This window comes from Oenanthe melanoleuca, chromosome 3 (assembly GCF_029582105.1).
Source record: "Oenanthe melanoleuca isolate GR-GAL-2019-014 chromosome 3, OMel1.0, whole genome shotgun sequence".
NCBI classification, from domain to species: domain Eukaryota; kingdom Metazoa; phylum Chordata; class Aves; order Passeriformes; family Muscicapidae; genus Oenanthe; species Oenanthe melanoleuca.
Window position 1 is genome coordinate 52,377,604 of NC_079336.1, and position 16,855 is coordinate 52,394,458.

General features: G+C 38.1%; 1 protein-coding gene across 6 annotated transcripts in view; it reads left to right on the plus strand.

The window, feature by feature from the left end:
• AKAP7 (A-kinase anchoring protein 7) overlaps positions 1 to 12,157 on the plus strand; it is an 80,578-nt gene extending 68,421 nt beyond the window's left edge. For 4 of the 6 annotated variants that reach the window (XM_056487051.1, XM_056487048.1, XM_056487052.1 and 1 more), the window contains exon 8: positions 9,925 to 12,157. In XM_056487051.1, the coding sequence (XP_056343026.1) occupies positions 9,925 to 10,127 (203 nt within the window). In that variant the 3' untranslated portion in view covers positions 10,128 to 12,157. The remainder of the gene's footprint in view (positions 1 to 9,924) is intronic. The other 2 variants (XR_008840056.1, XM_056487050.1) reach the window with 2 other exon arrangements.
• Positions 12,158 to 16,855: the final 4,698 nt, after the last annotated feature.

The window sequence follows — 16,855 nt, forward strand, 5'->3', positions numbered from 1 at the left end:
GATGCTTTCTGTGGTACTGTGAGAGCAGGTGTTTGTCTAATGTTAGCATAGAGCCCGAGCTGAATTTTCCTTCTCTGCTCGAAAGTGATCCATAGGCAAATCCGTATTACAGCCAAATAGAAAGTGCAACATACTAAACATGAAATACCATTCTCTGTTAGTGTATGTGAACAGCTACCCCTTCAATTTAGAAACTCATTTGCTGCAACCTGTTGTCTTGCTATATGCCAAGTCCTACTGTAATTTAATCCCTGTGAGTTTAGAGTAGAGCTGCTCACAATGTAGAAATTGTAGCATATGGGTGAAACATCTATTACAGAAATAGGATAGCCTCACTGGAGAGTGGGAAAGTGTTTGTTTTACAGCCAAAATGTGGTAGTTGTCTACTTCTTCCTAAGTTGATATTGTAAATATACTGTTTTCCCTTTGTACTATCTGATTTGTGATGCTTAATGCTAGGTAATGGAGTGCCGTGTTTGCTAAGGAGAGTGATATTCCTGGAAGCAGACAGGCATGTTCTAACCTTGATTTCAGAAACCATTAAAAATTATTTTTTTTTTTAAATTACAAAATTGGCCTGCACAGCCTCCATTAAAGATGCCATATAATTAAGAAAGAAAAAAATAGTTATTTTGTTTTATTAAAGGTCTAGAATATGGAATATATAGAATATGGACTAATAATCAGACTGTCAATTTTGACATTTCTATACTGACCTGGAATGATCAGGAAGCTGTATTCAGTCCTCTTTCAAAAAGGGGTGAAAACAGATTTCACCTGTGAAAAGGGTTCACTTCTGGGAAGGAAAAAACAATCCTCCAAACCCTTCTCTTTTTTCCCCCCTCCAGCAGGGTCACATGCTGCCAGACCTATAACCTTTTGGCAGAAATGGCATGCATGCAGTTCTAGCTAAATCTGCCCTGGGAAGATCAGTATAACTTTTGTCCTAGAAGCTTATGGAGCAGAGGAAATAGATGTTTGGAGGAAGTACTGTGTTTCCAAAAGAATATAAAGCTTGAAACGTGAGGTAGGAGCCCAGCCTGTGCTTGAGAGAATGGCTGGGAGAATGCGGAGATACATCTTGGGGAGCTCTGAGAGCAGGAGCTAGCTAGTTTGGAAGGGGGAAAAAAAATAAAAAAAAGCTACAAAGCCAGAAGGAAGGAGGAGGAACTGGTTAACATGATTAAGCAACTGTTAGGATAGCATGGGATTACTTCTATTGCATCATGCGAAATAAGAACAAGAGAGAACATTTTGTATATATTTCAGAGAAAGCTTCCTGTCAGTGACAGATGCTGGACTGCAGAGAGTCTACATTTTGCAATGTTGTGACCAAGATTTTGAGATTAAGGCAGATAAACAAGGAAGGCAAGACAAACAACAGGTCCTTGGTCAAGTGAGGGGTTGTCCTTTAGATGACATTGGTCTGTTATTATTTGTGAAATTATTATAGGCAAAGTGGTAAATAAGATGACTTGAAAAGTATCACAGTAAGGCATACTGATGCCTTGTTCAGCAGCTGATTATTGATGGTTTAGTAATGTTTTATGCCAAATCATTTTCCATTCCTAAAATTTGAGTGGTCCTGGTTCCATAAGCTTAGAGTGGGGATTAGAGAAATTTGGGGTATATGGTTGTATATGCTGTGTAAGTTAGCATGGTGTCCCTCTCCATGGCAGAAGGGTTGGTAGTGTATGATCTTTAGGGTCTCTTCCAACCTTAACCATTCTATAATTCTGTGGAGCATGAGATTGAAAATTGTCTTAATAGGAAAATGGACTGGGTGCTGGCTGTCGTTGAGCCTTAAGCAGCTAGAAATACACTGTACCAATGACCAATTTGGCACTGCCAGACTTGTACAATAGTCAGTACTTTTAGACTTGTAATTCTGATGTTGGCATACACAGCTGAACTTTTGTCAGGCTCTTGACCCTGCCTGAATTGTTGTCCTAAATTGGTGTAGGGGGAATTCACATCTTATTAGGTATTTCCTCTGGATCCCAATCCCCAAATCTCAAAATCCACCATTAACTTTTCTGCTGATGGCTTAATCACTTTGAATATCTGCCAGTCTCAGGTGAATTTGATCTGGGCACTTGCTAAGTTTCCTGTGAGTTAAGATCCTCAGGCATGGATAATTCATTTCACTCATTTGAGATTGAATCCTTTTGCTAAGAGGCAAATTGCCTTACCCCATGGTCTATTATTGTGTTATTCTGTTTCAAATCCTAGCAATAATTTTTTAATGAAATTTTATTCAATCTTTCATTTTACTATGAAGCACAATGATTGAACAAAACCATATTAAGACTCAGCCATGCTGAGTGCAATCAGCAAATGTACATTTTTTTCTGTCTTAAAAATCCATTGCCATCTAGTATAGCCTAATGCAGTCAAAAAGTTTTTCCTTTCTTTCTTTCTTTCTCACATCCTCTTTTGCTTTTCACATATACCTCATTAATACAATGTGAGAGGTTTTTCCAGCACAAAATGATGAGTTTACTCTTGCAGTTCTACAAACTGTAACCTGTGATGAGGTGAATTCTAGGGATTGAACCCTCTTCTAAAGTCAGGGTTTCCCTTTCCCTGTTAGAATGAAATTTACTGTAGTGTTTTTATGTTTTGAAGCACAGTTGATCCTCTGATTTAATGACTCAAGAAATCTCAAAATCATGAATGACATGATCTGCTCTTGAGGAGAGCCGTTGCCCATTTCTTTCCTTCTCTTCATCCTTAACAAAATTCTCTTGGCCCCTCTAGCCCAGTATAGAAATGGGAGAACTCTTCTGTATGGAAAACATAAAGACAAAGCAAACTAAAGTACCAGCTTTTGACCACACAGTTGGTTCTGAATAGAGTGAAAAGAAAGGCAAAAACTGGTTATGGCGTGAATATCCACCCTTTATTCTTTTACTCAGGAATTGAGGAAAGGCTGAGAACAATACTGCTTTAAAATAAGAGGACGAAGAAAATAGATGAAGCTCCAAATTAGAAATGTTTAGCCTGATAGAAGTAAAGGCCCAAAAGACCAGCTGGCAAAAAATAAGCAGTTTTCTACTGATGTTGTGGTACAAATTTAGAATTATTGGTATGCTAAAGACAAAGGTGTGGAATTCTGTATACTATATAGGTGGAGAGAAAATTTGCAAATTGAAAAGGAGCATAAAGAGATGAGAGCCATCAGTTTTAAGGCATGGTAATGAGCAGTCCATTATGGTACAGAGTAAATTAGTAAAAATTGTGATGATTAGTTCAGTTTTTTGGCATAGCAGACGTATTTTTCTGATTGATTGATTTCACTGAAATGTTGCTAGAACAGTCTCTGACTCACTGAGTTTGAGGAAATAGAAATATGGGGGAAGAAAGGGAGGGGGAGTTCTTATTTTGCTAGAATGCAGTGTTAGAGCTGTATAGATTTACTCTCATTAAAGAAGTGTTGCTATTAGGTAGGGAAATAGGTTTTTTAAGGAGTTTTATGTTGTTTCACAAAGAAAATGCTTTTATAACTGTTCAGTATTTAGCATAGAAAGGATATGGAAGTAAGGCCCAGTGGTTTAAAACCTGTAATTAGGACTCAATTATTCTTGATTTTAATGGTGAAGCGGACTCAAGAATAATGTTAATTTTGATTATTAGGTGCTTGTTCAGCAAATGAGGTTATTTGTTCTATTCATAAAGAATATAGGATGGGAAAAAATTAGTACTGTCTTCTCATATTCTTTCAATTTTTTCTCATCCTAGATTATAATGTCTATTTTTTCATGTGAAGGACTGATTGCATTAAATTTAGTTTTATGGCATGGTAATGTTTCAGGATTTTTTCATCCACAGAATTTGTTCTGCCATGCTCTAGCAATGATTTTTGCATTTCTGTGAATTAGATTAAGTAAGCTGTAGTCATACCTTCAACATTCTTAGCTCTTTATCTACATTTATTCTGATTTCATGTCTGAGGTCACTCCCATGGCACAGAGCAATTTATTATGACCAAGCACATGCCTGAATTTGTTGTTTATCTTGTCTTTGGAATATTTTTCTTTGGAAATCAAGAGGGGCTTTTTGCAAGGTTATGTGGTGATAGGACAATGGCTGTAAACTGGAAGAGGGTGGTGAGTCCAGAGAAGTTGTGGATGCCCAATCCCTGGAAGTGTTCAGTGCCAATTTGGATGGGGCTCTGAGCAACCTGGTCTAGTGACAGGTGTCCTGCCTATTGCATCAGGGTAGAACTAGATGAGTTTTAAGGTCCCTTCCAAACCAAATCATTCTGTGATTCAGTGTTCTTGAAAGTGGGTGTATTTGGATTTTTAGAGAGCAATAAAAGTTGAGGAAGAGCTTGTTCTGAAGAAGATTCAAAACAATGTTTTTATGCATTCAAGGCCAGAGGATTTAAAGAGAGATCTAAACTTCTATGTACTAGTACTCTCCAAGTATCAAAAGTAAGCTTCATGTTTACAATCCTTTGTGTGGTAAAGCAATGAACATTTATACAGCTACATCCCACAATATCAGATTAAAAACTGATAACAAAATTGTGTGAGAGTCTGTGATAACATGAGTTTGTATGGAGCCTTTTTCTGAGCCCAGGCAGAACAACGCAGATTCAGCTTATTAGGATTCACTTATTAACACTCATTTAACAATCTGTCTTCAACAAAAACCAAAAAAGATTGCTTTTTTTAGTATACTTAACAGTAGCATGGAAAAATCACAGCCAAAATAGCATCCCTTTGGAAGCTGTATAGTAACACATGTATCCTAGAGGCATAAAACTGAAGTTCCCATAGACTATGGGAAGGATAAGGAGACAGTGACAAGAGGTTAATATTGATTAAATGACTTGCCTTGTCATGCTTGTGAGTAAACATTTGGTTTTCATGGTGGACAGGTCCATAAGCAGGGACTTTATGGTTTAATGTAAGCATTAAACTACATTACAGGAGTTGGGGAATTTCTCTGTCAACAAGTCTCTTTTAATAGAAAAATAAACCCAAGATATTTAACAGAACTCCCTGTATGCCAGAACTAGTCTTACACAACTTCTTAAATTTTGTTTGTTCTGGAGGCTCTTGCCTGTGGCATCACATCCCTCAGTGCTTGAAGAGGGGTGAGTATGTTTAGCAGATCACATCCTCTATCTTCATTTAAAGGTGGTCAGAAAAGTTATATCAGAGCTTCACAGGGGTTTGTGTGAAACAAAACAAACTTTTGCCATGTTTGCCAAGTCTGCTGCTCAAAGTATCCTGTGGTTACTCCTGCTGTCATTATAGAATCTGGCAAGAGCACCACTTTCCCCTGAATAGCTGCAACACCCTTAATTTCCTCTGTAGCAGAAATTCCTAACTTTATCAGGTTTATTCCATGATGTGCCAAATTAGATAAAGAAACCTTTTCAGCAAACTAGAAACCATGTATTCAGCATGAAGGACAGATTGGTGTTGCCTTGTAAGACAGTCCTGTATTTACAGAGCAATATATGTAAACCTAAAGAAGTTTGTTAGATGTCCCACATGAGGTGGGAACATCCAATAACAGAAATGTTATCACCCTCATGCCATAATGAGATTATAATTTCACTCTTCCTCCCAGTGCCTTAGTTGTGTCAATTTCTTAAGTGACCACTTAAGAGACTTTTCATGATAGTCCTTCTTAATTAACAAGGAAATGTTCAGAGTTGTGACTTTCCTGTCTGTACTTATTGTGTTGATTAGATATGGGCATGGGCTAATATTTGTGTTCATAGAGTTTGTAAAAACTGTATTAGAAATAATTATTAGAATAACCCAAAAGGCTATTCTGTTACCACAGCCCTCCCCAGGTCACAGAGCAGAACCTCTGCCACCAAATTTCTCAGCAGGTCTCAGTCGCCTATTCAAAATATTAAGGGTCTCTTCTATAATGTTCCCCATGTTATCAGTGTTTTGTTGCCAAGAAGGGTTGTTGGAAGGAAAAACAAAGCCCAGTGTGTTCAGGCCACGAGGGAAGGATTGCAGAATATTGTCTTGGAGCATAGCTGGTAAAAGGTTGTAAAACTGGCTTTTCCTATAAAAGGGATCCCCTGTTGCTTCCTTCAATTAAATCTGTTACAAAAAAAATCACAATCCATGGGCTAATCATATGAACAATAGAGGGATTCAAACTGTCCTGCCTCTCTCCAAATCTGAGATATCTGCACACACTCTAAACAGGCTGTGTCAGGGCCATGAAAGTGCTGTACTAGGACCATGATATCTGATTTGTTCCAATATAATATTTCAAAATTCAGCTCACAATCTTGTAATGTGTAGGGGGGTGCAGACTTGGAGAGTAAACCTAGTCCAGTAGAAGGATCCAGCAGTGAATTTTAATCCAAACTTGGCTGTGGTTGCAGGCATTTGGTTCGTGTCCATAACTGCTAGCAGTAGGATGTAGGATCATAAAGCCTCTTTTGAATAATTCTGTGGAGCTGATAGTTCCCTTTGTAAAAAATGATGGTCATTTCAGGATAACTGGTATGCTTCAGTTCTAGTAATAAAAAAACACTGCTCATCATGAATGCATTGAGGTACATTCACAGAGTATGAATTGGTTTTCATATTTTGAAAATTATAGAAGAGAATTCTGGGATAAACAAAATGAAAGGTTTTTTCGTTGTTATTCTGAGCAATATTGAGGAGAAGACAGTGTAATTTTTTATTCACAGGCACAGAAATAAAGTATTGTCACAATATTGATGCAAATACAGTGCTGTGGTATATCTGTTCCCTTTTCAGAACAGAGATTACAAATAGAGGAAGTGTGAATTTTTAAACCTCCTTTTTGAATCTAAAACATTCATATCTGCAATGATTTCTATAGATATTCCAGTAATCCCAATAATGTTAGACAGTCCACTCAAAGAAGCATTTGCCTGCTGCAAAGGAATTGTATTCATTAAAGAAGCAGGTGAGCAGGAGCTGCAGCATGGAAGGAGAGATGTAAATAAGACAGATGTGTGTTAAATTGTCAAGTAGATGTAGATGATCAATACTCATTTTTATTACATGACCTGTTTCATTTTATCAACAAATTTTCATTTATTCATGAATAGGAATGATACAGTGCTACCCAGCTACCTTGCCAGCCAACTGTGGCATTGCAGACACTCCCACAACTGCTATTTTGGGAGTATGAGAATAGAAGCAGAGCACCAGGGGATCATATAGGCCCCTGTGCCTGTCTGCCAGGATGACTGCACAGATAAATCCAAGCACAATCTTCATGCAAGGATGTGCATGCACTTGCATTCACATGTCAGTCAGATGTGTTTCCAGTGGGAGTGCAGAGCTCTCTTAGGAGGAGCTACAGTCTTCACCCTAGACTTTTGAGGAGCCATGAATATCTCAAAAATAAACAGAAAAAAACCCCCAAACCCCTTCTTATGTAGCTGTATAAACTGTACTTTTAGAAGGCTCATTTAAGCAATGTGACATTTTTCATGCTTGAGAAAGTACTTATAAGTGAGCTACCTGCTTATTTTGAAATAATAAACACAATAGTAGCTATATGGATTTTATATATATCTGTAAGTGAGAATTGTTCTGCAGAAAGTATTCATGGAGAAGAGCTCTGGCCTTTTTTACGCCATAATACATGATGTACTGCAACTAAAATTACTCTGTGAGTAAATATAATCACTACTGTTGTGTGGAATCTGGAGGCCTCTGTGACTGATTAGTCATATTCTGCATATTAAGCACTACAGGGTCAAGTGTGAGAGTGGCTGAGCACCATATTTCCCATTGATTTTGTTCCCAGTTGCATGGATAGATCATTAGCTCTGTGTGAGTAACAGTTTCCATGACCCACGAGCAATTCTGAAAAACAAGAAACTCTGCAACTGGAAACCAGTTTTATTTTAAATAATCAGTAAGTATTTTAATTATTTTTTCTAGTGACTAAATAGACTGGAGCTACCAAAACATTTTTGAGCATCTTTACTGAAAGCAAAGGAAATCAGTAATCAAAAGGCTTCATTTAAAGGAGTGTGTGGGATCAATTCAGAAAAGCTGTGAGGAGATGCTGCTCATAAATACCTTGGATGCCCTGAGGAAGAAGAGTCTGAATAAAGTCTGTCCTTTCTGTAAGTGAAAGGATAGGCTTAGACCCAGGATTTAGAGATAGCAAAAAGTTATGGTAAGCAGTGAGTCAGAGAATGTGGAGTATGTAGCTATTTGGTTTTGGGAATAGTCTCTCTGTCTCTGTTGCATGGTAGCCTGAAATATTTCTCCTTGGAAATGATAATTCTGTTTTTAATGTAATCTTATATTTACATTCTTATAATACATCCTTATAATGTATTCTAAGGTTTGGTTGTAACCAACACTATCCCCCTTGACATTCTTTTTAATATCTTTAGAATATTTATCTGCGCTTTCTCCAAAATGTAAAGAAATGTTTTACCAAGACGTAGGCTGATGATTCTTCAGGGGGAGAGCACAGTTCTTCCATGCCTGTACTAACAGTGCTGGAAGAGCTGCTGTTCCAGAACAGAATGATCAGATTAACAGCTAATAGAGGCACTGCCTCTGAATATGAAGAGTTTTGTTTGCTTCTCTCTCCTCCTTGAATCCCCATATGAATTATGCTTTATCAGTGAAATCACTCCCAGGTTGTGCGGTACATTAGGAAGAGTAATAAAAGCCTTTCATAACTATTATCTAAATGTGCTGGCAAACTTTAATAAATTTACATCTATAAAAAAATGAAAAATTTAGGAACAGTACAAAGCTTTGTGCTGAGAGTGTACAATGATATCTCTTTCACCAGATGCATGTGACTAAGCAGCCTCTTATTACTGGCTGCAGAATGCAAACGCCAGAAGAGGACATGAAATATATGACCTTTAAATATAGATGGAGGGAAACAGTATTTACCTAGTGCTGGGGACTCTAAAATAGCAAATGGCATGACCAATGAGAATGGGATGATAAAATTTGCTTTTCCTGAAACAAATTATTCATAAAAGCATGATTCTGCAGTAGAGTTTATGGTTTATTGGGAAAATGTTTCATGGAAAAGTACCATTTCAAATTACATTAATGATGTATGAGAATTCTCCCTATGTGTACAGTTGGTTTGTTGTGTATGTAATTCATAGCAAAACAGGGAGATGTCAGCTTCTTGTTTTTATCAGCAGATATTTAGGAATGGACTGCTGGATCTTGCAATCCTTTAATTTAGAGCTTTAAGATAGAAAACAGAAGAGAGGCAGGAAGGGACTATATGGTTTTTCTAAGTTTTATGCTTTGTTTAGAAAAATATTTGTAACCTGTGCTTTGAGTGTTTTAGTAATTTTTCCCATGGGAAACTCCTGAATTACAAGCAATGAATAAATAAATCAATTTTAGATTTATTGAGCAAAATCGCAAAATGGTGGCACCTTAATTTAGGAATGCTGCTAAAGTTTAAATATGCCTTATGCTATATTTGACCCTGAGATTGACTCAGAGCATGAGGTTGATAATATCATAGTTGCGAGCTTGATTCCCTCAAGGGCCATGTACTTATGAGTTGGACTTGATGATCCTTATGGGCTCCTTCCAACTCAGAATATTCTGTGATTCTATGATCTTTGCTCAGATGTCACAGGTAATCGTTCCCAGAAAAAACTAAATTTGCACACTTACTCTTCAAAGCTGAATGAGGGGCTTATAACGTTAGCCAGAGGTTTTTGCTGGAGTGTTATACGAAATATGAGCAGTGAAATATTTTTGATCTAATACGCTGCACACATCTTTATGGAACACTTTTGGTTTGGAGCTTGAGGAGGGGAAATATAACTTTTTACAATCAGGAAGAGGCAGCTAGTAAGTTAGAATCCAGCTCAAGTCAGAGGCTCCTGATACAATCACAGCTACTGTCTTTGCATGGCAATGAATTCCTTCTCTTGTCTGTTGTGACGCATAGGTGAAAAACAAGCAGCAGAGCCAGACGATGCAGAGCTGGTGAGCCTCAGCAAAAGGCTGGTGGAGAACGCAGTGCTGAAGGCCGTGCAGCAGTATTTAGAAGAAACACAAAACAAAAGCAGGCAGACTGATGGGAGCCCTGCAAAAACTGAGGAAGCAGCGAGCGGCAGCAAGAATGGGAGCGACAATGATAACAGCAAGTGAGCACTGTGCACAAAGCCTGGGAGCAAATATCCCACCAAGAATAACTACAAAACCGTGTTCCGCTCCCTGCTGAAGTTTGCAAAGTGGTGCTGGTGTCAGGCATTCTGCTTTGTGAGTCTCTTATCAAAAGTTTGTTCTGCATTGTGAAGGACACTGTCTACTGGTTTAGTTAGTGCGTGCACTGCTGAAACTCTGTCGAATGCTGGGAGGGATGGACGGTGCAAAAAAGACAAGAGTGGTGAAGCAGGCGGCTCCGGTCTTCACCTGCTCTCGAACCAAGGCTCCCTTCCTTGCTTTTGAAGAGAAACTGAACATTTTGCATTTGTCATTGGACTGTTGTGGATGGCTGTGGATGAGGCCTTGCCATAAGTGGAAGCGATGCCCTGTGCCCGAGGGCTTGGCAGCGCTGCAGGGCTGCTTGCTCCGTGTGAGAGCACGTGCTGTTTCCTAGTCAACAGCAGTCAATACCGGGCTAAAAATTGCCACTACAGACACTCATCGCAGATACTATTACACAGTATGTAGTAACACAGGAGTTTCCCTTAAATGTGATGCTGTACTGTTCTTTACATTTTGGTAGCATTTGTTGATGTAAATTATATTTTTTGATGAAATACCTTTTTATATAAAATCAGTATGGGCAAAACACTGAGCACTTACTACTGTCCAAACCCAATATGATCTGTTTATCTCTGTACAGTATTGATTCTAAGTCACATTAGTTGTTACAAAATGTATTATATTGTTGTTTTCCTCTAGGAAAGAGCCATGAAGCAGACTTAGTAAAGGAAGCTTTACGCAGAGAAACGCAGGCCCTGTTACCCAGACTGAATCAGATAAAGGAGCTGTTAACGAGTCCTGAGATCCGCACAAAAATTAGCAAAGAGCTGTTTGAAGACAGGCACAACTCTAACAGTAAATGGAAAAGTTGTATTGACTGTGAGTCTCCAAATGCATGACTGTAAATTGCCATGATGGAAAATCTCATCAGGTTGTTTAAAGACAAAATATTGCGGCAAGAAATTTTCAGGTTGGTTTGTTCGGATGTTTTTAACTGAAAATGTGAATGGGTGCAAATGGCTCATGAGATACTTGCATAGAAGGATTGTATTTCATAATAATGAAGTATAACTACTTCTCAACACTGCATTGAAACATGTTTGAGTGTGCAGGTATATGTCATGACTCCAAAATGGAAAAATACTGGTTTCAAATAGAGCTGAGCAAACACTGTGCCCTTCCTTTATCATTGTAAATAACTCCGTTTTTTCTCATATATTCCTTCCCTAACAATGATGTACAAGTACTAAAGAATAGGTGGTTTTAAATACTTCAAAATGTATATTTGGAAAAAAAAAATCCTCTTTTAATTATCTGCCTTTTGTATATGTACTAGTATTTTGGGTTAGCATTGTATGTTTTTTATTGTTTTTTTAAACAGCACTTGAATACTTGTATAGATGCTGACATTTAGTTCCTGCTGATGTTTACACTAAAGCAAGAATGTTTTAAATTTCAGTATGAAATTCAGGCTCCACTCATTGATCTCAATGGCATACTTTTATTGGCTTTAATGGAGTCAGGATGCTGCAATTAAGATTTCTCGTGCAAATAATAATATTCCTTGGGATAATATTTGCCTTTTTACTTTTGTAGAACAGTGTTTTTGTCTTTTGTTTTTGATGTTCCTCCATCTCTACCTTCTGCTGCCTGAGGTGGGGTGTCAGTTTGCTCTCATTGTTCCCTCCACACACCTGCAAGATTCACTGAAGATTTGGATGATGGACAGCAATACAGGTGTAGGTCCAATATTTGCAATTTTATAACCATTGTCATAAAAGCTATATAATATGTTGTGATTGGTATCAGAATTGTGCTGTTAGAACAGCTGTGTGCATGTTCCTCATTTTTTAAAGCACTGTTCATTTATCTCACGTCAGAGCTTTTTTTTCCTCATTTGATATATAACAGTATATTCTGAAATGCATCTTATATGTGCCATGTTCACAATAAAACATTTTTCCTTTGCACTCTGTGTATGTTTTCACCTGTTTCCAAATGGACTTGAATAAAATTAAGTACTTGCAAGTAACAGGGTTACAGGAGAGAAACAGTGCTCCAGTGAATCAACCATTAAGTTGATGACAGGGTGTTGTGCCCACATACAGCTCTGGAGTTTGGCTGCTGAAATCATGCAGATAAACTACGTCCAAGTCATTATTGTTTTCAAGGAAAAAACTTTTAAACTCTTGGGATCAATTTAGGTTCTGGGCAGGGCGAGTTTAGAAATAAATACTGGGTACAATTTCCTAGAGGTCCACTGTTGAAGTGTGAGTTAAAGGCGTAGTCTCAAAATACTCTAGAATGATAGATTTAAAAAAAAAATCTGAATCTGAAATCATCCCTGGAGATCATTGGGAGGTAGCCTTTTAGAGGCTATCAAGCAATTTAAATCCAACTTGCACATAAAAACAGAAAAACAGACACTCAGCTGTGAAAACAGGAAACAATTTATTGTATTATATCTGAATCATGGATTGTCATCTCCCATTCTTCTATACAAGTCATTACCATGATTAAGGGCCTCTTTATATCATTCAGCTTGTAACAGTCATTGTTCTCATGTTTCAAGTAAAACTGTGGAAATTAATCACTGAATTTATGTCACCTATCACTTTGATAGGTGACCTCATTATTAGAGAGCCTGCTCATTCAGTTTCTATGGACAGCATCAAGAATAGCAGCTCTGAGAAATGTTTAGGAGAGTTAAGGGGCATATCTGAGATGTACTGGAGTGAGTCTGCCAGGTATGGCACAAACTGTAAAGAAGACTTTCTACTGGATCAGGAACTGTGAGATGGGCGACATCCCAGAGCCTCTAAAAAGACTCTGGATACCTTTGTTTAAGCAATCCAAACCCATCTTTAATTTCCAGATGTTTTGAGACAGGAAAATCAACAGGGCTTTTGTTTCTGAGGTATTCACATTCTCTTAAAATAGCCTTTGCTTCTGGTTTTGACAAGAACAACTATTAATTTACTCAAAATTCAAAACAATATGGGGGAAAAACCTTTGCATCTAGATTCATTTTCTTATGACAACCCTTCTTGCTTTCTCAAAGTTTTTGTCCCCACTGGCACTGAAGCCTGGCTGCCAAATTGAAGGATAAATCTCATGTATGGAGCTGTGAGATGAGCACTGAAGAATGCAGATGCATAAAGACTGAACCTAATACAGGCAGGTGTGAAGCTCGGAGCTGCACCCACCAGAACAAATATGTTGCCTTCCTCACACTTACAAATCATTTTCAGACAACAATTTTGTTTCTTAAATAATCCCTTCTTCTGGGGAATGTCTTAAGGTAGTGATGCACAGGTTATTCAGGGAAAGTGTTGGCATTTCAAAACAGATGGTGCAATTTTGACCATGTTTTGTTTTCAGTTCTACCATCCAGTTTGCTCAAACTCAAAGAATATTTCTACACTGCTGATTGTAGAGCTGTTTGTGACAGATTTAAAAGCAGTAGCTCAGATTCCAGGACTAATCTAGCTGGAACTTCCCATGGCCCACTGAGAAACTTCCTGACATCTAGGCTTGGTCCAGGCATAGACCAAAAAAATTGTGGAAGGCATGCATTGGATATCTGAGCAAACCATGCCATAAATTCCCTACAAGGTTGGGCTGTGCATCAGAGCTGTTTAAGGGTTGACAGAGTAACCAGAGAGACAGGAAATCCATGTAAATCCTGACTAAGAGACACCAATTCTCTGATGAAGAAGGGAGACAGTTGGGAACCCCGTGTCTCCAAGCACAGGTGCACATGGCATAAGGATGCTCAGTCTGGTAGCTAAGGGGTAATGCACCAGCTGAATGTGCATCAAGGCCTTTGTGAGAACAAAGATAAATGGTGTTTCTGTGTTGACTGAAGGTGCCCTAAAGCTAAAATGGATTGGAGCTTAAGGTCAGATTTGAATGCTGTATCCAGATATACAGATACAGGGACCCACGCTGGATAACTGTGTCTGTTGATGGTCCTACTGAATTGTTTGTAAAATACTACTTCTTGGCAAGGTTATACAGTCTGTAAGTCAGGATTCAAGAGGCTTCATGTTATATATTTATAGAAGTTTCTGATTATAACTGCACGCTTCTGTGTGTGCTATTTTAGCCTAAAGACCATGTGAGTGTGTCATGGATCAGAGTGTGAGCTATGCTTCATTCTAGTGACAAGAATGATACTGTTTCATTTTTATGTCAGTCTAGACATGACTCACATATTCTTGTTAGAATTCTGACTTTTTAAAAGTCTTGAGAGATATCCTACATATTTATGTAGTCAGCAAGCAGGAAAAATAGCAGAGCAAGCCTGCTGCCCTCAGTGGAACTTGTAAGTTAAAATTTAGTAAAAACACACATTTATTTTTTTTCCACTTATGTCCAAGATATGCTTGTGAAATTAAGTGTAAACTGAAACTTTTTCTCTGCAGATGGAATACTACCTGCAGAGTTGGCTGCAGCCCAGTGGAAGGCAGGAGGAAATCTGGTTGCCTCAGGTGGAGCCTGGTATCCAGACACCTGAGGGTTGCTTCACTTTGCTTTTAGCCTCAGACTTGGTTTTGCACATTTTCAAAATGATGCCTTATCAGTGCATGCCCTCTGCCTCTGTTCAGCTGTTAGTGGTATATTGTCTCCTAAAAAAATGAGGGGCTGAACTGCTACTGTGGCATTCAGCTGTTTCCATCCCTTTGGAGGAGGGGAGAAGTTGTTGCTGGAATCCCAAAGAGATTGATGTCTGCAGAGACACCTCTGGTCTCACTCAATGGGCTAGAGATCGAAGGGGGGCTACATGACTGTTCTCTGAAGTCTTCATCTGGCAGTGACCACTGTCTGATCCAGCCCAAAACCACCAGACAAAAGCAGTTCCCAAGGGATGCACCCTCCCAGAAATGACATGGTGAGTGGGTCAACTGTGTGATTAGTGATTAGTGAGCACTAGGATAAAGTAAGTGGTGTTTTAGCTTCATGAAAATTGTGTTAAGTAATGGTCGTATAATAATTTAACTTTGAAAACCTTTTGGAATTTCGATTCTTCTGGAACTTTTCACATAGTGACAGGGGGTAATCTCTGAAACTGATGAAGGTGCATTTGCTTTCAAAGAGCTCTTTAGTGCCATACCATAATCTTCTATAGAAATACTTTGCACTTTTTATTTCAATTAAACAAAGTCTTTCCTGGCCTGGTTTCAGAGGAAAGGACTCACACTATTCTTTTGGGAAAAGAAACTGTTTGAACCGTGGAAGTAGGAGCACGTTAATGCTGACATGTGTTTTACTCTGCTGTTCCTTTGATCAATAGTTTCTGTATAAGCAACTTCTTAGCATGCACTCATCTTCTCATTTATATTCTCCTCATGTTAAGCCTTTATAATGAGAACATTTGTACTGAATGAAAATCAGTCCCAAGGGACGGTTGGGTTGAGAAATAAAACACACTCATAGTGGAGCAATAATTAGAACAGTACAAGGAAAAACAAAAAGTGATATGCCTGCCATTCCTGGCATAGCAAAAAGGGCACTCTGGCATTGATAAGCAAATAATTCTGCAGCAAGAGACTGGAGTTTGACTGCTGGTTTGTGGTCTCTGCTCCCACTGCTGTTTATGTTCTTTGTTTAGTGACTCTTGGATGAAAAATGCATTAGCAGAGACTGGGACGTGGAACTGTTTCTTGAAGGAACTTTCCTCATTGCTGGAAAAAAAAAAAAACTCTTTCTGCTCATGGTGATTAAGGATTAAATCAATCCAAAATGCAGAATTAGGGTAGTTAAGAGGAGATAATTAAAAAATTACACATGGGGATTTCAGTAGAAGCTTATTTGAAATAAAAGTTGCTTTTCTTTCAGATAAGAAAGGCAGAGATGATTTGAGGTCAAGATTAACTCTTAGAGATTCTGGTAGGATTTTTTTAGCAAAACTACAATTTGAATTAAAACTCAGAGAAAGCATTACATTTCCAGACTACTTTTTACTTTAATTCCTTTTTTCTTTTCTTTTCTTAGCCATACAGAGAACTTCAGGCACTGTAACACTCAGAAGATAAGAAGGAAACATGCTGATATGATTTAACTTTGGTCATAACTCAGAAAAGCAAAACATAATAGAAAAACAAAGCAAAGACGAAATACCAGCAACTAATGATAAAATTCAAAGGTAGCTGCCAATGTGAAAAAAATTTAGGAAGTTCAAATGTTTAGAAGAATAGAGGGTGCAGTGAAGCAAAAGAATAGTGCTCTCTGCATCTGGTCAGTCAAATAATGAGCACTTGTATTTGTCACTCTGCTCTACTGTAAAGGCAAATGTCCCATTTGAGGTGATGCCTGCAGCATCAAGGCTTGTTCTTGCTAGGTACAGGAAATTGGAATACAAACCTCAGCAAACTTATTTAGGTTAATTACCAAAAAGGGTCCACAGCAAAACCAGGCTAAATCAAGTAAAGACAATAACTTGATAAATTAAAACCTTCTTTACCATTGTGCTCTAAAATTATATGTATCACTGGACTGGGATGGATCCTACTGTTTGTAGAATGATTGCTAACAAAGGAAATAAGTGGAGAATGGCTAAAGCAACGTCCTAAATTAATAATTCTGCAAAGGTGAGGAAGATGTTTCAAAAGTGAAGGTGAAAAAAGGAAAAAACAGATTAATTTTTGAGTACGTCCAGGGTTTCT